Below are 20,636 nucleotides of genomic sequence, written 5' to 3'. Positions count from 1 at the left end.
TGGGGAATAAACATTTCAATTCATTTATCAGTTCCACATCGACTGGTGAACTGATGCATCATTATTGATCTGATGAGGTTTCTGAACGATTCATCTGTTAAGTGAGTTGTTTCATCTAAATCTGAGTTTAAGGAAACATATTTTCAATTTAAGTCCATTTGGAAAAAAAGGAAATGTGAGGTAAAAGTAAAAGCTTCCAACATTCTGCACAAGGAAGATAAAATGAAATGGAACGTGTGAATTGTAGTTCAGAGTGAAATGAGGTGAATGATGAGTTCGAGCTCCTGGATGTGACACCGAAAACAAAAAAAAAACAACCGACACTTTGTTTTTGTTCTTTTATTTCTCCAAAATTACTTTGTTACGTTTCTGTACAACTCGTCTTCAACTCTCCTCCAAACGTCTGAACCTGAACATTTTAAAACTCGGCCTCCTGCTGTAAAACTGATTTCCATCCATCCACACATCATCATCACAGCTCCTGTCACTTCAACCTGCTGGCCACTAACATCGACAGTCGGGGGGTTCTTTTGGTTTGGTGTTGGGGGGCGTGGAGTTTGGACCCAAATACAAATGAAGAGAAACAAGCGAAACTTTTTTTCTGCTGTCAGAAACATAAAAATGAATATTTTGAATATGTGTTGCTTCAACAGAATGAGTCATTTGAAGACGACGCCTTGGACCTTTAAACCTTTTTTTATTATTTAATTTCTTGTCAATACATGTCATGTTTGTTAAATGGAGAATTCAGATTAATGATGATTTTCACTTTTGATTTATGTGCTGCTGATTGTTTTGTTGAAGATTTGAGAAAACTGAGTTAACCTTTGAAACTTTGGTGACGTCTTCAAATGTCTCAAAAAAAAAAAAAGTTTAATATGAATCCTGCGTTTCAACTATTTCAATATTTCCTAATTAAAAATAAATAGCCAATTATGTGAACAAGTTTCAGAGTTGTTGCTGATTGAAAGAAACAATTTAACAAAACACAAAAACAGCGGAGACAAATTGATTATTATGCAGCTTGAGGCAAATTTTTCCTGGAGATGACATCAAACATGAAACTTCCCAGAATAAATTCCAAAACAGAGAATTCCTGAAGTCAGCAAACTGCTCACATGAAGTGTCATTGTGAAGCTGCTGCTGATGCGTTTGAGTCCAACAGACTGAGTGTCAAACACGTCGTCCTGCTGCAGTCGACAGTCAGGAATGATCAGCACTGAATGTTAACAAGAAACAGAAAAATCTACGTTGGCAAAATCAAGTCTCACGGTTCATTTTGAGGCTTTTGAGGATTCCTCCAAACACGTCCATCAATCCAACATGTCCCAACTCAGCGTCTCCGTGGGAAACCGAGGGAGGCGCTAGAGACTCGTCTCCTTCACGTCAGCATTTGCACAAATATGAGAAGGAACGAAAAAGATATTTTAGCAAAAGCCAAGAAATATGTTTTACATCCACCCAAACATTCTTTTACTATCAGTGCAAATGAGGTAGACAAGACAACTAAGGACAGCATCAGATCGCAGGTCATCTCTCTGCAGCAGGAAAATAAACTTCATTAAATAAAAACCTGATTTATTTTCTGCCTGTCGAGACGCCGACACACAAAGTGACCTGATGATTTTTTTCTCTCCCCATTCGAACCGTGAAAAGCCAAATGATGAGGCGTCTAATGAAGGAGAGTGGAGTCCTACGGAGGCTCAAAGTGTTCAATCTTAGTGTTTAACACATCAGTGAAAAAAAATCCTAAAGATGAAATGTCCCTTCTATCATATCTTCATGTCAAAGAACTGTGATGATCAGTTATTTGGTCACCAAATGTGTCAAATGCATTTTAAGATTTGCTTAAATGTTCAGAAATTTCATTTCTAATGAAATATGAGATTCTCACCTCTGAGAATATTTATCACCTGAAAACGAGCAGACCAATAACCACACAAAGCATTTACAGACAAATCAACTGAAGAAAGAAAAATATCAATATGAAATAAAAGCTTCATATACAGAATTTACTTAGAAGAAATACTATTTCAGACTTTTTTGCCTCTAACACTGAACACTTCAGCCTCCGTATTCTGCAGGTTACATGTTTGGGTTTGTTTTTTTTTGTTTTTTGTTTGTTTTGTGCAGTAAAATGTGAAATAAAAAGTAAAAATAAAATATGGCACCAAACGTAGTGAAAGAATCTGAAAATCTGTGATTCCGCTCCACATCTTAATACTGGCTCAAAAATAAAAAATCCAAAGTAAAAAGTAGAACGCAGCCCTGCCCAGAACTGAAGACTCCCACCCTGAGACCTCCACAGGAATGCTGGGAAAGGTAGTCCGTTTGTCCTCCTTAAAAACACTAATATTTTTTATAGCTCTATCACAGTAACATTGCGCTTATTCCCCACCTAGTGGTCAAAATTGGCAATTATATTTCAAAAACTTAAAAATTAGCATAACATAAATATTCTGACTGCGATAGTAGTAATAATAATGATAGCTTCTATTTGTCTGCATCTAGTACAAATGGATATTACTCACAGGACAAAAATAATCATTATTATTACTCTAACACAGTCTGAGTTAGTGCTTCTATGTACACTGGTAAGTACAATGCAAGTCAAAAGTGTTTGGACAGTGAACAATCTTCAGGACGCCTGCAGCCGCACAGGTGTCCCACATTTATATGCACTTATATAAATAGGTAGTGTGCATGTGATTCATACAAACGTCTTCTGTACAAGTTCATGCACCCATTTACTCCTTTGAACAAAGTACGATTTATCTACAGCTGCAGACTAACTGAGACGAGTGAAGGTGGAAAGAAGTCAGTGTGTCACACTCGTTCACTCAACACTCTGGCAGCATCTCTTTAAAGGAGCAATTCCACAATTTTGGAGCTTTTCTTATCTGTGAGAAGCTAAAGATCTGAGTCCTGGATCAAAACTTCCCAACAGCTTAAACTCATCTCATCTCTTTCTGTCATTTCAAATAAAGGTCTCATCTTTTCTTCTCCCAGCAGTAAAAACCTGAACATTAGTGCTCAACAACATCCAGCAGAAATATTAACAATTAAACAAATGATAGAAATTAGTGTTTTATTGGTTTTGGAGGTTTCTCTGATCTGTCATCCATGGCCCAACTTAACATGAATATTAAAAATGTAAACTCAGGTTCGTCACGTCGGCCTGAGTTTTGTTTTGGAGGGAAAAACTTTGAAACCTTCCTCTGACTGGGTGTTCCTAATAAAGTGACTAATAGAGTAACTCCAGTGTCTTTTGATCCTTTACTTTATCAGACGGTTTGAAGCTGTTGGAAAGTTTCCTCCTGCTTCATCATCTTCTCCCCTGACTGTTGCCGTGACAACACGCGGCCTGATGCTCCAAAATGTGTGACTGCCCCTTTAAGAAGATTAAAGGGCAGCGTCGACTTGTCGGGTCAAGCCAACGCAAAGATGGCAGTGTTTAGTTTGTATGGTCATATACACAATCTTATCACTACAAATCAAAGAAACGTTTTAAAGAAATCTTCCCTTGGTCGACTCCGGTGCTGACCCCCCCACGTATGAAACACTTACAAATCAAAAACTGAGTGTACGGTTTCCTGTTATTTACAAAGTTACAGTGGTTTTAAAGCACCGAGCCGAGTGGAAGCTCCACGACTGTCGCTCAGTTCGATACAAACTGAGAACCAACAAACTTCCTTCTCTCAACTTACACCGAACAACCCGGGCCTGGAGCCAAGTCTGGACCTGGACCTGGGCCCGGGCCTGGACCCAAGTCTTGTCTCCTGCAGTTTAAACCTTCTAAACTCTGTAAAACTCAATACTGTGCAATGGATTCAAAGTGTTTTCTTTCAAGATTCGACCCGCAGCTCCCTTTCTCTAATTTAAACATTTTTAAAGATCATCGACCCTCTGGGATATTAACAGTTCCTGTTTCAGCTTAAAATTTACACTTCAAAATCTGCGTGGCTTTTTTTCTTTGCTCTGGCTTGATGGAGCCTCCTAACAGAAAAACTAAAGCTAAGTTGTGTATGAAGTGGGCGGAGATCTGCTTCTGTCATCTTCGCAGCCTATTGGTTGCTTTCCCTGGCAGAAGCAGAGCGGCGCACTCGCCGGTTTCAGGAGTAGGACAGGTGAGAGCCGTTGGAAATGTGAGACGTGACTGATGTGCTCCGGCTCAGCCCTCCGTCACTCCCACCGCCGCTGCCTGGCCCCCCCGAGGCCGTCCTCCGCAAAGGCTGTGGGCTGTTCCTGAGGGCCATCAGACTGGGGCCCCGGACACTCAGGCCGCCGCCACTATAGCCCCCCTGTGATGAAGACGAGGATGAAGCAGAGGAGGGAGGAGAGGAGGAAGAAAGGGAGATAGGGGGAGGTGGGGGCGGCGGTGGAAGGAGAGCGAGGGACTGGGAGGAGGCGTGGGAGGAGAGGTGGTGGTGGCCCTGGGAGTGATGGGAGTAGTGGCCCCCTCCCCCGACCCACTCCCTGGCCCGTTCACGCTCCCGGCCATCGCGCTCCCGGCTGTCACGGTAGAGCTGCGGCGTGCTCTGGTGGTGCTGGTAGTGCTGGGGGAGGTAGTGCTGCTGCGGGTGGTGGTGGTGGTGGTGGGAGGAGGAGGAGTGGCTCCTGCTGCTCTTGCTCAGCTCACTGTCCCTGCCGATGCCGTGGGAGGAGGTGATGGACTCGGTGCGGCTGAAGCTGCTGCCTCCTCCGTGGTTCTGACTGCGCCACGATGGAGTCGCCACAGAGTTCTGCACACTGTGGCTCCAATGGCTGCCGGAGCGAGGGACGGGCCGCGACGGCCAGCCGCTGGAGCCCGATGAGGGGCTGGGGGTCGGGTAGCCCTGGTTGAAGGCCTCAGCTGGGATGCCGGTCAGCGCCATGTTGCTGAAGCCGAGGCGCATGCTCTCCGAGTCGAAGGCCTCGATCTCGTGGGCCTGGCGCTCCAACAAAGTCCGGATCCTCTCAGAGCGCTCATTCTGCAGAGACAGCATCTCCTCCTCGATCTAACATGACATCATTCATGACATCAGCATCATCCCTCATCATCAGGGAACAAAGACACTCTTTGGGCTGCAGGAAATTATGATACTTATAATAGTTGGACAAATTTTGTTCTGACTAACAGAATCTCCACACGGAACCAACAGAAGAGTCAAATGAACTGAAACTGTCCTGACTACGTCAAACAGTTTCTCTGCTCTGATATAAACACACTGACAGCTTTCTGAACAGGTCTGTCAGGGCTCAGGACATCTCACCCTTTGCTCCAGCAGCGCTCGGCGGATGGACACTCTCTGCTCCAGGTCCTTCACCTCTCGCTCGTGCTGGGTGTCGGTGTGGATCTTGATCTTGCTCTGGTAGGCGTTCAGCAGCTCCAGCTCCTGTTGCAGCTGCATCCGCAGCACCTGGTACTCGGCCTCCTGGGTCTCGTCCAGCCGCAGCTGTGGGGACAAACGGGGACGAGCCTCGGTATCAGTAGCGCACAACTGACATGGTCTCTTTTCTTTTTTTTCTTTTTTTTAAATTCAAAAATCATGATTAATCTTTGAAGACGTCATCACTGTTTGCAGCTCTTTTCTCTCGTCATGTTTGACCCTGAGGTGTGTTAATGTGAGAATGTGTGCGTTGTTTCGGGTGTAGAAGGTGGGCGGAGGTTTCCTTGCCTTACTCACAGCCTGTGTGGACAGCATGTCGTTGATGGAGTGGTCGTACTGCTCAGCCAGGATGGCCAGCTTACGTGTTTGCTCCTCTTTGAGGCGTTTGAGGACAGCCTTGTGGTCGGATTTAGGAGTGCTCTCCAGCAGGTGATTCCTCAGAGCTTTGTACTGACGCGTCTGGATTTTACAGGTTTCCTGGAACTGGCGCTTGATCTGCAGCTCCTTGGACTGGAATGACAAGTCACACCAGATCATCAGCAACACGTTCATACCTTCAGCTGAAACTACATTCTGGCAATGTTTGATTTGCTGCTGCGGATTAAAGGATGTCAGCAGAAGCATGACGCCGTACTTTCAGGCTCTTTGGCTGCTGCCGGACCTCCATGGTATGTTTCTGTCGAAGTTCCTGTTCACGGCGCTTGTTGTACTCCATCTGGTTGGTGAGTTCAGTCTGGTGCTGCGTTCGGATCAGCTCGGCCCGGGTCCGCTGCACCGAGCTTAGCTGCCTGAACTCCAGCTCCTGAGTGGACTCGTGGTGTCGCAGCAGCATGGCACACTCCAGGTCCTTCTGGGTCTGCTTCTTGTTGAGGTCCTGGTGGAGGACCAGACAGGAGTCAGACGTTGGCCCAGTTGGCTTGGAGCTTGCATGTATTAATGTTAATCAGTTCTACACTCACTGCTGTGGAGGGTTTAAAGACAGTAAGATTGTTGTACCTCTCTGAGCAGGTCCTGCTCCAGGTTGTGTCGAGCCAGCAGCATCTTCCTCTTATATTGGCGGCACTGCAACTCGTAGTACTGCCTCTGCCGCCGGAGCAGACTGGCCTCCTCCTCTGCCTGCATCTGCTGCAAACACTCCTTCTGACGGATCAACCACTCCTGCTTCTCGCGCTTCGGAGTCGACTGATTCTCACTCAGCTCCTGTTAAGACAGAAATATCATGATGATGAACACCAGAAAAAAAACCAACCGATGTCCGGCCACGAAGGCAGCTTCGTTGGTGTCGATACCTCCTTCAGTTGTTCCTTGCGCTGCCGATATTGCCGTTTCTGAGACTCCAGTAAACTGGTCAGTTCCTTCTTCTGCTGGCCCAGGATGTGCTGCTGGAACTTCTTCTCCTCTGCCAGGGCTGCCTTCGTCTGCAGGACACACAGAGCTCTGAGTTATGGGTTGGACAATACTAGTGTGTCACCTATTCATAAACAGTAGAGAACTGGATTTACAGTCAAATGGCTGAAGCAGCTGATTTTAATTTACACTTAGGAGCTCTAGAAACCGTCACCTCTTTCTCCAGGATGGCCTGATGCTTCTTGGACAGCTTGTCAGCCTCGGTGGAGAAACTGTTCCTCTGGTTCTCCAGCTCCTTGTCCAGCTTCAGCTGGTGCTCGTCCATCTCGGCCTTCAGCTTGTTTTCCAGCCCCATCAGCTGTTTCTGGTGCTGCCGCCTCATTCGTTTGTACCCAGACATCTGCTCCCGCAGTGCTGAGCCCTGCTCGTGCTCCTGGATCTGACGGGTCACCTGGAGGATGGGACAAGAGGGTGTGACCCAAAGTGAGTCTTCTGCTCTCTAAGTCAAAGAGGAGGGAGCCCTGCTGAGTAAAATTACCAAGGAAGCAGTTCGGATGGTGGCAAAGTGGTCCCGGTTGCGGTAGTAGGCTCTACGGCGTCCACCTGAAGGAACCTGTGGCTGGTCCATCTCAGGCTGGTACGGGTCATCATAAATGTTATCCTGCCCCTGAGGAGGATGGGACACACACACACAATCATTCATAGAAAACTCATATGGTCTGTACCACAGCAGGTGGAGAACATTTAAAGCCCTGTGACGGTGTCAGCCCGGGCGGAGGAGGACAGTTACCGTGGGCCGGTGAATGATGGAGCTGTTGGAGGTGACCGTGTGCTCGCCCTCCTGCATCATGGCCATTTCGCTGCTGCTGTCGTCGGAGGCGTCGGCCAGGCTGTTGACTGAGCTGCTCTGAGAACTGGCAGAGATGGACATGCTGGGTACAGACTGGGAGCTCTCCATACTGTTGACTGTACCTGTCCGCAACAGGTACTGCTCCACCTCCTGACAAACACACACACACCTGATTTAACATCATATTCTTTCAGGTTCAGACATCTTCACTCATCTGTGTGCATTCATTGTCTAAATTCTCTTTCTCTCGAGTCTCTCGATCCTGAATCCTCCTCTCCTTCCTGTGCCCACTTAGGAACATGCCTTCATTTGTACAGGAGGTTCTGGTCTGTGGATTAAGTTCTGGTAGGACTCTTTTACCCAAAAAGCTGCAGTTGGTAAACAGTTAATTTGTCCTCCAACGCTGTTTTCCGAAGAATTTTATGGCCAATAATAATTCCTGAAATTTGTTTTGTTTTCAACCAATGATGTCACTGTTGCAGCCTTGATATGCCAGTTCAGTAATCAGCCTGCGATGGAGGAACTTTTACATCCTGAAATTGAAGTCCACAGATCTTTTTGTGGAAAAGTACAAATGGTCTATCCTGCTGTTGTTCCTTACCTCCTCATCCTCCGCTCCCTCAGACACAGGGCCGTTCTGCTGCGTCTCCTGGAAGAGGATCTTCTTCATCTTGCGGTACTGTAGGTTGTCCAGCTCTCGTACTGCATCTTTAGTTCGTGCAATCAGGTCCATGATCACCGTTAGCGGACGCTCACGGCACAAGAACCGGTGCTGAAGGAGGAAACAGGAGGGACTAATGAACATCTGCAGACCAGCTGATTACACTAATGTGACATGGACGTCTGTGATGCTATTGTTTCTGGCTGTGTTCTCACATTCAGTAGCACGTCCGAGGTAGGACGGTCCTGGGGAATCTTCTGAAGGCAAGAGTCAACAAAGTTACGGAAGGAATCAGACCTGTAGAAAAATGGGATTAACATAGCAGTTAATTGTGAGAAAAAAAAAATATTGCACAAAAATAACCCATTGGAAGCAAAAGAAAGGTAAATGATGAGATAAAAAGAGGCTTCAGTAGCTAAAAGGAGCAGCAAAGATGTTCTCACCAGTGGTTGGACTGGAGAATGGGGCTTTCATTCTGAGCTATGTGATATAAGGCACTCATAGCATTCATGTTAAACAGTGGTGGCTTCCTTTCAGCTGTGAACAGAAACAGTCAACACTTTAACCATCGTGTACTTTCAAGTCTGGATTAGTCCACATATCTAAGGAGCAACCGTTCATACCCAGCTCTATGGAGGTGATGCCCAGTGACCAAACATCCACCTTCCCATCATACTGGCCTTCATCCATGGCTAAGATCACCTCTGGAGCCATCCTGAAACAAGACACACATTAAATTCATTAGCTTTAAGATATTTAAGGAATTGAATCTCTGTATTTTGAGACAAAACCAACTGACAGACCATCAAAAGATACAAAGACAGCAGGTTTCAGCCCAGCACTCACCAGTAGGGCGTCCCCACAAAGGAGTTTGCCGGAGCCACGATTGAGGCGGAACCAAAGTCCCCCAGTTTGACCTGACCCGGCTCCGTCAGCAGGATGTTGCCCGCTTTTACATCCCTGCAAAAGAAAATCTGATGTTAGTACGATATCTACATGTCTGACATGCTTTCCATTATTAACTAAATTACTGGATATCATGAAGGAGGAACATGCGAGAACGATTTTACCTGTGAATCATATTATGAGAGTGAAGATATGCTAGTCCCTGCAGTGCACCATGGGTAATAGCAGCTATTTCAACTTCCTGGAGTGGCTTTTTGTGAACTGTGAAGAAAAGGGGAGTCAAATTACTTTGTGCATCGTTGAATCCTTCTGAATATATCAGGATGATGTGTCTCCACTGACCTTCGAGGAGGTCCGAGGCTGAGCCAAGGCAGTATTCCATCACCAGCTGAGGAAGAGACGAGAAGACATGATGGTCTGCAGACACACAACTATCACAGCACGCACCTGTCCATTTCAACACTGATGGATAATCCTTACCCATGCTGTGTGTTCTTTCAGGTAACACCCTCGATACTCGATTGTGTTGGGGTGGCGAAGCTTCTGAAGGAACTTCACCTCTTTAATGATGTCCTGCCATTTCTGCACATGAACAGTTAAAAGACCATTGTTGTTGTTGGAGTCATGCTCTAATTCACGAGGAAAAGGAAATGTGCTATTTCTTTCTAGTTTTTCACCTCATTTGTCTGCTTGCCGCTGTACGACATTTTCTTGATGGCCACCACCTCATTGTTGCGCACGTCCCGGGCCTGTGGGACGACAGACACAAACAGTTATACAAATGTCCTGAACACAGTGATTCACTCAGAGAACACGCAGGTCCATAAGATGCAGCTGGAGCTCCTCAGGGGTGGTGATGAGAATGAGCAGTTTTCTTTCAGTATCATTTATCAACATCTCTTGTGTTTTGGAATCCAAACTGACGCTGATATGCTGCTGACTCTCTTTCACTGTTGTTAGCTTTAGTGTTTCCTTCCTTGTTTCTCACAGAGACTTGTAACAATAATGCTGCTCAACCAGATTCGGACTTGAAACTCCAGAGTTGTGTTGCAGCCAGAGTTCAACTTTCTACTTAAATAAACACAAGTTTACTGAAGAAAGAAAATGAACCTCCAGACAAAGCGCTCTAACCTTTTTGGGTCTTTATTCATCAGTTATTCATCAGAGTCAGGAATCTGAAATGTGGTTTTCTGTCGGGGTGCAGGTAAATTTGAAGGCCATTTCTTGGAGCCAAAAGACCAGTGAGACATGGTGAGTTAGACCAGAACAAAGACGGAGGCGCTGATCTGTGAACCAAACTACATGATTTATTTTTGGATAAATGCTTATATTTTCCTCAAAGCCTTTCCAAATGCTTAATCCTCGAAAGGACTTAATTCCTAAATCCAGAGTTAGGATGCTGCTATCACACACCAGACAAAGGCTGGAGTCCAGCCCCTTCAACTGTCAACAGCTCAATGATGCATCATTTATGATCCCTGACTGGTGTTGCCACAGTCATTTAAGGACTCCTGTACCCTCTGACACCAGAGAGAAATATAGTAGAAACCAGTTAAACTCAGATGTTCAGTGAGAACAGTCTACCACTTACTCTACAGGTGAAAAGCATGTTCACCTATTGTGTTGTGATTGAGTTTAATTCGGACATTTGCAGTGTCTGTAATGTTCCCAAAATGCAATTCAAATTTGGAAATCCCCACTAAACGAACTGGACACCCAAACTTCCTGGGTTCAGTTTACATGTCTGAGGAAACAACTGGATCAGACAAAGACTTTACCCATCTGATGTTCCTTGCACATACAACTTTAGCTCAGATTAGCCCAAGGTGAAGAGGCCACGCTGTCAGTGAAGACACTCTGGATTCAGCATCATACTTACAAAATACACTGCTCCGAAACTGCCGTGGCCAATCTCACGGAGATCAGCAAACAGCTTCTCGGGATCATCTTTGCAGAAGAGATCTGCCACCTCCGGGTCTTTCAGGTTGCCCGCCCGTGCACTCAAGGGCATGGCCAGGGCCTGTGTGTGGGGGGGCAGGGGAGAGCTTGGGTTAGCACTGGGAGACTGATGAGACGGCAGGACCAACCAGGATTTAACAAGGAGACAAGATCCAGGTCTTAACATCTAGAACCTATGTTTTGGGAACCAACATTTCATCAGGTTCTTTCCTATTAAGCCCAGAGAAGTGTTTCTGCATCCAAAAGCTGCTGGATCAGTCCAGTATGTTTCTGAAGTTGGTCTGAGTTTATTGGATTGACAAAATAAAGACAGAGAGACGTGGACAATCATACTTTAAACATTTCATGAGAAAAAACATAAAAGATGGAGTGTGGTTCTAAAAGGCTTCAAGTCCAGCACACGAGCAAGAGTCCAAAAAGTGAGTTGTTGTGTTTCTTTGCATCACATTTCAGTGTTTCTGTCATCCCTCCTGAGAATACTAGCCTGTTCACAGACACCACTGAACAGCTTCAGATATATGATCCATTTTCACTGATGTGTTGAAACACCTGACTGTCTCCACAGGAGCTGTAGCAGATTCCAGCTTTGCCCTCTCAGTGTTGGAGGAGCGATGTGACGTCTGTTTTCCACTTCACAGAAAAGCATCTAATTAATGTGCTAAACATGCTGGAAGATGCATTTGTGCACTCTTCTAAAGTGACCCATTTACAAACTCCCCTCATGTGCACCATAGAAGAGATGTTATAATTTTCCATGATGAAATTAAAAACGCTGTAGAATCTCAGGAATGTCATGGCTGGCTGCTTTTGGCCCATTTGGAGTTATCGCAGCTCTGCACCACTGTGGTGATATATAAAAAAAAAAAACAAACCACATTATCTCCAACGGCTGATCTATCCAGTACAGTTTCCAGCCAACACGTTATGACATGAAGACAGCCGACAGGTATGGGGGGGACAGGAGCTTCAGCTGAGAGTGTGGCATGAGCAGGGTTAGGGTTAGCGAGTACCGATGAGGGGGAAACAAAATGGCTGCTCCATTTCAATGTGAACAGATTTCAATTATTGAGTGTTCAGTTTGGGTTGTGACATCAAAAGCATACATTATGTGTTATAAAAGTGATCAAAACAACTTCCAGAATAAAAACCCGAGGCAAGAGGAAGCTTCAATGACTTATTAAGTCTGACAGGTCTAGAATGAAACAAATTAAAAAAGTTGAGTATGTAGTTTAAAATATGGGACAAAATGGCTCAAAAACAAGGAAACCCCACATAAATTGTATAAAGTGCAGCCAAAATGTCCACCACCAGAGTCTGTTACTCATTCAGCTGTGCAAAATCAAATGCACCAAATCATTACACCTCCAACGTAACAGAAAGGTGCTCAGTTGTCATGGTGACATAAAATATCTGGTTTTCTTGACAGTCCAAAGCAGTTACCCCGTTATTGATAAATATGTTGTTTATTATCCTGATTAAACATTTCATCTATAAGAAGACAGAAAGCACTCTGGTGTCGACAAATCATTACTTTTGACAACTTTGGTTAAAAAATAAAAATAAAAATCCAAATTTCTTCATAAAAAAATGTGGAGAGTTAATTTACTCATCAGTTCATCAATTAGTTGTTGCAGCGTTAAATATAAAAATAATTTAATAAAAGGTGAGGAATAAAATTTAAATCAACAAAATATTGAAAATTACTTAAATTCTCTCATAACGCAGATTCAGCTTCTTTCAATTCAAACCCACAAAAGACAACGAAAAGAACCTAATCTAGATATTTGAGGAGACAGAACTAGTAAATATTTGGCACTTTGTGATGATGAATGAATCATCAAAACATTTTCAGATTCCCCCACATTTTCCCCTCAGCTCGAAAATTAACTGCCCAGCAGTGGGGCAAAAAAAACAATCAAACCAATGAAGGAAAAGGGAGTTTTTAATACACATTCAATTACACACGACACTTACATTGTTTCTTGCATCTGGAGATCAGACGGCAGCAGATGGGTGCTGACAGTGCTCAAATCAAAGACCAGTATGAATAAATCCATGAAAACACAAAGATGAGCCAAACTGAGCTTCAAATAAAATCAGCTGATTGAATGTTATCGCAACTTTCACTCTGAGTTGAGTTTATTGTGGAATGCAACACCATTTCATAACAGGGCTGATGAAGCTGCTCATAATTGAGTTTCAGCTGGAGCCCCGAGTAGAGCTGGCAACATAACCAGGCCTCTGTGATCTGGTGAGCACATGAAAACTCGGCCCCAGGGTCCCTGTTTAATGCAGCGCTGCAAGGCTTGTTCCTTTTAAAGCACTGCTGTGAAAACGCTAGTAAATCTGTGCTAGACAGGGAGACAGATTCCCACCCCCCACTCAGCATTCCTTCAAAACACAGTGAACCAATTTACAATTATACATAATGTGGCACTCGGAGGCCGGATGGTGTTCAGCACGAGGCAGGAAGTAGACGCCTAAAGCCACTGTATACAGTCAGAACAACCACCAACCTGAAAACTGAAGAACAGGCAGTAAGCTTTTCTAAATTAGAAAAAGAAAATGGGGCGTCCTGACTGCCTGAAGATGTTCTCAGTTCACATCTGGCCAGGGACCTCTTACCGTGTCATCCCACTTCCTTCTTTCCAATCTCTCTACACTATGCAAGTTTTCAGAATAAAAAAGGAAATCACACCATGAAAATAATTACTCCCTTCAAACACAGTCATGTTTACAGTATTTAGAGTCCATATAAACACAATGTTGTTTCTTTCATGGATAGTTGGAAACTTTCTCAAAATCTGGGTTCATGATTTGAAACATATACTGTAACTGTTGTCCACTGTTTTCCAAACCCTCAGCGTCAAAACCCAACAAACAGGCCACCATTTTTTAAATGAGACAAAGTCTTGTGGCATCTATTTTTGACATTTTCCGAAGAACAGGGTTGTCCTTACATGTTTTAGCACAGGACACTGGGGAAGCAAATTTCCACAACTTCCTATGTGGAAAAAAACAAATGCACATTTGGTCCAATCAAGTTAAATCTAAACAAACATGAGCAACACTTAAAAAAAAAGTGAGGAAAAGGGGAAACTGAGTGTCAGACGGCTCTTTAAAGCATTACAAATGACGTGAAATTTGGTGTGTCAGTGGCGCCGGTGACCATATAAAAATACACACTATCACCGTGAACACACACCTTTAGAAGCATCAAGTCACAGCCCAAAAAGCAGTTCATACTGACCGTAAATATCTTCATGCTAATCCTGTTTAACAAAGCTTTGTCTTCAAATCACAGTGAACCACTCTGAAGTTGTTTAACTGGAAATAAGGACAAGATGTGCAGTTTTGATTTCCCTTCACAGAAGCATTACATCAACCTCTGCCCCAAGACTGAAAACTCTGATCTACTTAAGTTTTATTTGGACACAACAACGCCATAAACGGCCTTCACTGAGCCTGTTAAATACCTCATCAACACATGACTGTTGTTTCGCTGTGCAGCTCAACCCATCAGATCTTAGCAAGTCTGAAACTGTCTTTATTGCGGTTGAAGAACACAACTTTAAAGAAACTATGCTGTTTATTTCTGGGCCTGCTGATGGATCAAATCAAAAATAAAACAGGACATGACAATAAGAGCTAATGTTAACTAGAGAAACTAGTTTTAACCAATAGAAACTATTGGTTAATTAACTGGTTGATTAAAAACAGCATTTTCAGCAACAACATTGAGAAAAGGGTCATAAAAGTGTTTGACTTTCCATCGAACAAAAAGACAGCCACACCTTTTGCTTCACCGACAGATGATTAACTGTCAAACCAAACATCAGATAAATGTCCCAGACTGGTTTGGGATCTTCGTGGGAAGAAGCCCGGCACACTGAAGGATCACCGACAAAAATCATCTTTGGAAAATACATGCTAAAAAAAAATAAATAAAAAAAATCACGGACACGCTACAAGAAAATGATGAGCTGAGGTCAAAATCAAACAGTTTGGCGTTCAACTGGAGGCCTCAGGAAACAAATCACAGACCATTGGGCATCCCCGGTCCCAAGTTTGAACCCCCCCTCTGGAAGAACTAACCGGCTGAGCTAGCTCTGCGGCTAGGCTAATGCTACTTACCGCGGCTTATTGTGGTTCCGCTCTGCGCCGAAAAACAACCGTTAGCAGCGGAGCTAACGAGGCTCTGTCCTCATAGCCCGGGCTCTCTCTTAACACGACGTCCGGCCCATTCCCTCCTCACTCGGCCTCTGGTTCCGGAGCCACCGGTCAATCAATCCTCGGTTTCCGAATCGCGCTGTCTGATTTTTAAACTTTAAACTCACCAGCTGTCTTCGCTGCCGTTACTCGGCTGCTAGCCTTAGCTAATTGGCTAGCTTAGCTTCAGTGGCTGGAAGCTAACGTTAACGTTAGCTGTTGTGCGGGGTGTGGCTGCTCTTCCTCCGCGCTGACTCACATCCGAGCATATTGTCCCGTTACATCGAAGCTTTTTAAAACTACACCCCCCAAAAAATTCCCTAAAATCTTCGCCCCATCCTGCGGCTGCACTTGTTTCTCACACCGTTTTTGTTCTTGCTAAATACAAGATGGCACAGGCTGGTGGGGCGGGACTGAACGGTGACCGGAAAACGGCTGTTCTGTTTCCGGTGAGGTTTCCGCTTCACAAATAAAAGGGTATAAATAAACCGACCTAGATAATATTAATAAGCTGGTACAAAGGCTCCGAGGCTCGATTTAATGATCACTCTTTGTGTGAGACTCCGTATCTTTTAGCCACATTTCATAACACAGAAAGGCTGCACTTGGTGGAGTTTGTGTGGGAAATGAAAATAAAGCAGGTATTTAAAAAATCAGAGTCTTAGTCTCTCCACGAGTTCATCTCTAAAATCAGATGGATGCTTGTCAAAAACGTTCAAAGGAAAGTCTGCAACAGCTAAAGATCCACCTCAGTCTCATCTCCATCAGGATCCATGTTGTGGTTAATTTTATAATAACAGCTTTCTTATTTTGACTTTTGTTTCAAAGTTTTGTCAAATAATTAACTCAAATTAATCTATTGTAGCCGAACTGTAATTCAACTGACAAATAAATCAAGGAATTTCATTTCAAGTATTTACATCGGAGCTACAATCAAAAAGCTAGAAATGTTGAGTTAAAAAGGAAAAATAGCAATCATATCAACAATGTACAAATAATACTAAAGGTGCAATGCAAATAAAATACTTTCCAATGATTCTCTAGATATAGACAACAGATGGATCCAGCTTTAGATTAAACTTGCCAACTGTTTTCCTCTGTATCAGTGAAACATGCTCCAGTGATGGAATATAACTAAACACATTTATTTAAGTTTAATACTTTCTTCTCTTTAGTTACGATAGGCATTAAAAGACTCCAATACTAAAGACTTTATCTAAGAAGTGAAATTGTACCATCTAGTGGCATTTCTATATAGTACACTGATTTACCACTTCATGGTAGTTAGTTTTTTGTTTGCTTTTTTATCTAGTGTCAGTTTTAAATATGTCAATGTCAAACTTGTGTATCCTGTCAGTAATTCTTCTAGCATGGTTTCTTTCAGCCTTAATGTTCCTTCAATGGCATTAATAATCTTTGGTTCTTCTTCATGTTACATTCTGATGACTTACTGTTTCTAAATGAATTAATCACTCAAGCAGTTTTAATGAAACCAGAGTAAATATTAAGATTTATTTACATTTTCATTACGAATTCCAGCAATGCCACCAAAGAAATATCTAGAAAAGTTCGTTTTCATTTTTATCCTTACAGGTCACAGATATAGAGTTTAAAATTAACAGTAGAAAGTCCCAGTGATGACAGAGTCCATGTTCAGGGCCACTTTAATCCACCTCCTCAATAGTGGGCCCCTGGGAGCCGGCTCCTGCCTGCTCTCTACAGCTACTTGCAGGCGTTCCTCCCTGATACAGCTTGCTGATGACGGGGTTGCACACCTTCTCCAGCTCTTTCTGCTTGTGTTGAAACTCCTCTTTATCAGCCAGCTGGTTGTTCTCCAGCCAGCTGATGGTTTCGTCACACTTCTCGACCACCTTCTTCTGCTCCTCCTCGCTGATTTTGCCCTTGAAGTTCTGGTCCTGCACGCTGCTCTTCATGTTGAAGGCGTAGGACTCCAGGGAGTTCTTGGCAGAGATTTTGTCCCTCTGAATTTCGTCCTCGGCCTTGTACTTTTCTGCGTCCTGCACCATCCTCTCGATCTCTTCTTTGCTCAGTCGGCCCTTGTCGTTGGTGATGGTGATCTTGTTCTCTTTGCCGGTGCTTTTGTCGGCCGCCGAGACGTTCAAGATGCCGTTGGCGTCGATGTCGAAGGTGACTTCGATCTGCGGGACCCCTCGCGGAGCGGGTGGGATTCCCGTCAGCTCGAACTTGCCCAGCAGGTTGTTGTCCTTGGTCATGGCTCTTTCCCCTTCGTACACCTGGATGAGGACCCCGGGCTGGTTGTCAGAGTAGGTGCTGAAGACCTGGGTTTGTTTGGTGGGGATGGTGGTGTTGCGTTTAATCAGGGACGTCATGACTCCTCCGGCCGTCTCGATACCCAGGGACAGAGGGGCCACGTCCAGCAGCAGCAGGTCCTGAACGTTGCCAGAGGTGTCACCTGTGAGGATGGCAGCCTGGACGGCGGCACCGTAAGCCACCGCCTCGTCCGGGTTGATGCTCTTGTTCAGCTCTCTGCCGTTGAAGAAATCCTGCAGGAGTTTCTGGATTTTGGGGATTCGGGTGGAGCCTCCCACCAGGACCACGTCGTGGATCTGCGCCTTGTCCATCTTGGCGTCCTTCAGAGCTTTCTCCACCGGATCTAAGGTTCCCCTGAACAGGTCGGAGCACAGCTCCTCAAAGCGAGCCCTGGTGACGGAGGTGTAGAAGTCGGTGCCCTCAAACAGAGAGTCGATCTCGATGCTGGCCTGGGAGCTGGAGGACAGGGTCCTCTTGGCCCTCTCGCAGGCTGTGCGCAGCCTCCTCAGGGCTCTCTTGTTCTGGCTGATGTCTTTCTTGTGTTTCCTCTTGAACTCCTCCACAAAGTGGTTGACCATGCGGTTGTCAAAGTCTTCTCCGCCCAGGTGAGTGTCTCCAGCTGTGGACTTGACCTCGAAGATCCCGTCTTCGATGGTGAGGATGGACACGTCGAAGGTGCCTCCGCCGAGGTCAAAGATCAGTACGTTACGTTCTCCCGATTTGCTCTTGTCCAGACCGTACGCGATGGCGGCCGCCGTCGGCTCGTTGATGATCCTCAGGACGTTCAGGCCCGCGATGACGCCTGCGTCTTTAGTCGCCTGCCGCTGGGAGTCGTTGAAGTACGCCGGGACTGTGATGACGGCGCTGGCCACCTTGTGACCCAGGTAGGCCTCAGCGATCTCCTTCATCTTCACCAGGACCATGGAGGAGATCTCCTCAGGGTTGAAGGCTTTGCTCTCCCCTTTGTACTCCACCTGGATTTTGGGCTTCCCTCCATCTGAAACCACCTTGAAGGGCCAGTGCTTCATGTCGGCCTGCACCACTGGGTCCTCAAACTTTCTTCCAATCAGCCTCTTGGCATCAAACACGGTGTTGCTGGGGTTCAAGGCCACCTGGTTCTTGGCTGCGTCCCCGATGAGCCTCTCTGTGTCTGTGAAGGCCACGTAGCTGGGCGTGGTCCTGTTGCCCTGGTCGTTGGCGATGATTTCCACCTTTCCGTGCTGGAAAACCCCCACGCAGGAGTAGGTGGTGCCCAGGTCGATGCCGATGGCGGCTCCTTTAGCTGCTGACATCTTGGCCGTTTAAATGTATGTCCTAATGAGGCAGAAACAAAGGTTACAGGAATATGATAAAAGCCCTGAATGGGATTCATATGAAATGTGGATCTCATCTGATGTCTCAGAGTCCTCACAGAGATAAAAATGTTGATTGTATTGTATTCTTTTTTTGTTAGAGTTTGTTTGTTTAAGGTGAATGAATGTCAGCATTTTCTGTTCAACCTGGCAGTTTTCAGTTAACTTTGGTTATCTGTTTAATTGAAACGGAAAAAAGCTGAAACACACAGCGGATCTGCAAATCCGAACTTCAGCCTCCAGAACGAAGCAGATCAGACTGTCGAGGAGCCTTTTGGACAGAAACTGTTTTCTGCGATATCAACTCAAAGTCAGTCCAAACACCAAAAACCTAACTGTGCTTCAAAAAGCGCAATATATGTACTTACTGTTCCCGGTATGTTCCCGGTATGCTCCCGGTATGCTCCCGGTATGCTCCCGGTATGCTCCCGGTATGCTCCCGGTATGTTCCCGGTATGCTCCGGTATGCTCCGGTATGCTCCGGTATGCTCCGGTCCTGCTCCGGTCCTGTTGCCGGTCCCGGTTCGGTCCTGTTGCCGGTCCCGGTTTTATTCCTTTCGTCCTCATTTCTAGTTGTTTCGAGAGCTTTCGTTCCCGCCCCTCGGGTTTCTCGTCCAATCACAGAGCCGAGCGTCCTTTCCAGCGTGATGACGTAGATGGGAGGGTTGGCCCAGAACGTTCTACCGGTTTCCAGTCAGCTGGAGAATCTGAGCGACAGACGGACACACAAAGTCTGAAACATGTTCAGTCCGACGACTTCACACTTAACCTGAGTCCCCAGAGTAATTAGAATCCGTTTTTTGTTTTGGTTTTTTTGTACATAGCAGCATATAAATTTATTCTAACAGTTCAAAACTTCCATATTTAAGCTAAAATGATTCTAACTCTGGCCCTGAGTTTTTCTAATTGACTGCAGTCTTTAACCCAACCAATCTGACCGTTTACTAATTTTAACCAGGTTTTGGTTATCGACACCAGGCAGGCCCACCTTGAGTGGAGAGACCACCACCTGTTGGGGTCATCTGCTGAGGTCAGCCTAAAGGAAACCAAACCAAAAAAAGGATACACTAATTCAATCAATTCTCAAAAATAGGGTGTCTGTTTCATGTACAACTGATTTGTGTATCTATAGAGAACTTATTGTGCGAAGTCAAAGTCATGGTGCTTAGTGTAGAAAACCTCAGTTTAACTAACTAATATAACAGTTTCTGACTCAATCATGTGATAGTTTGTTTAACTAACATCAGTTAGCTGTTCTCTCATTTCCACTGTTGTCTGGTATACATATAAATGTGATCTTTACATTCTCAGTCATGATAAAGATGACTGAGACAGCGAAGGATTATTTGAGATAAATTTTCACCTCTTCCTTGATAACAGCTTCTTTAACCTGTTGGACAGTTGTTTCAGTCCATATATGCTGAAGCACAGTTAACGGAACAGCAGCATTTCAATTAGGCCGGTAATTAACTATAATTTTGAGGTTTTTGTACCTTTTGTACTATCTCATATTACAGTAAACTCCTCAGCTCAGAGAGCATTCATTAAACTGACAAAACCAGATCCTGAACTCAAACAGTGAGCTGAACTGAATTCCCTCTCAGTCTGGAGTCAAGTTAACTCTCTCTCTCTCTCTCTCTCTCTCTGTCCCCCCCCCCCTCTCTCTCTCTGTCTCTCTCTCTCTCTCTCTC

The 20,636-nt window shown here is 44.9% G+C and overlaps 2 protein-coding genes across 3 annotated transcripts; both read right to left on the bottom strand.

Annotated features, from left to right (window-relative positions):
* Positions 1–2,079: 2,079 nt before the first annotated feature.
* taok2a (TAO kinase 2a) lies at positions 2,080–15,707 on the bottom strand. Of its 2 annotated transcripts, none has more exons than XM_029509521.1 (20): positions 15,227–15,707; positions 11,013–11,153; positions 9,811–9,882; positions 9,614–9,715; positions 9,476–9,521; positions 9,298–9,394; positions 9,074–9,187; positions 8,851–8,942; positions 8,671–8,764; positions 8,443–8,524; positions 8,168–8,338; positions 7,507–7,716; positions 7,255–7,383; positions 6,931–7,167; positions 6,659–6,787; positions 6,366–6,569; positions 6,004–6,243; positions 5,658–5,879; positions 5,253–5,435; positions 2,080–4,997 (listed from the first exon to the last, which is right to left on the bottom strand). In XM_029509521.1, the coding sequence occupies exons 2-20, from the start codon at positions 11,142–11,144 to the stop codon at positions 4,113–4,115; spliced, it is 3,441 nt and encodes a 1,146-aa protein (XP_029365381.1). In that variant the 5' UTR covers positions 11,145–11,153; positions 15,227–15,707; the 3' UTR covers positions 2,080–4,112. The 2 variants fall into 2 exon arrangements, with proteins under 2 accessions (XP_029365381.1, XP_029365382.1); XM_029509522.1 differs by having other exon boundaries at positions 5,667–5,879.
* Positions 15,708–16,794: 1,087 nt separating this feature from the next.
* LOC115048188 (heat shock 70 kDa protein 1) lies at positions 16,795–19,494 on the bottom strand. The gene is made up of 2 exons (XM_029509526.1): positions 19,314–19,494; positions 16,795–18,907 (listed from the first exon to the last, which is right to left on the bottom strand). The coding sequence occupies exon 2, from the start codon at positions 18,883–18,885 to the stop codon at positions 16,966–16,968; it is 1,920 nt and encodes a 639-aa protein (XP_029365386.1). The 5' UTR covers positions 18,886–18,907; positions 19,314–19,494; the 3' UTR covers positions 16,795–16,965.
* Between the last annotated feature and the right edge of the window lie 1,142 nt (positions 19,495–20,636).

The sequence above is a fragment of the Echeneis naucrates genome, chromosome 8, assembly GCF_900963305.1.
Source record: "Echeneis naucrates chromosome 8, fEcheNa1.1, whole genome shotgun sequence".
Lineage (NCBI taxonomy): Eukaryota > Metazoa > Chordata > Actinopteri > Carangiformes > Echeneidae > Echeneis > Echeneis naucrates.
The sequence above is the reverse complement of the archived record's forward strand: the minus strand, read 5'-3'. Positions and strand labels throughout refer to the sequence as shown.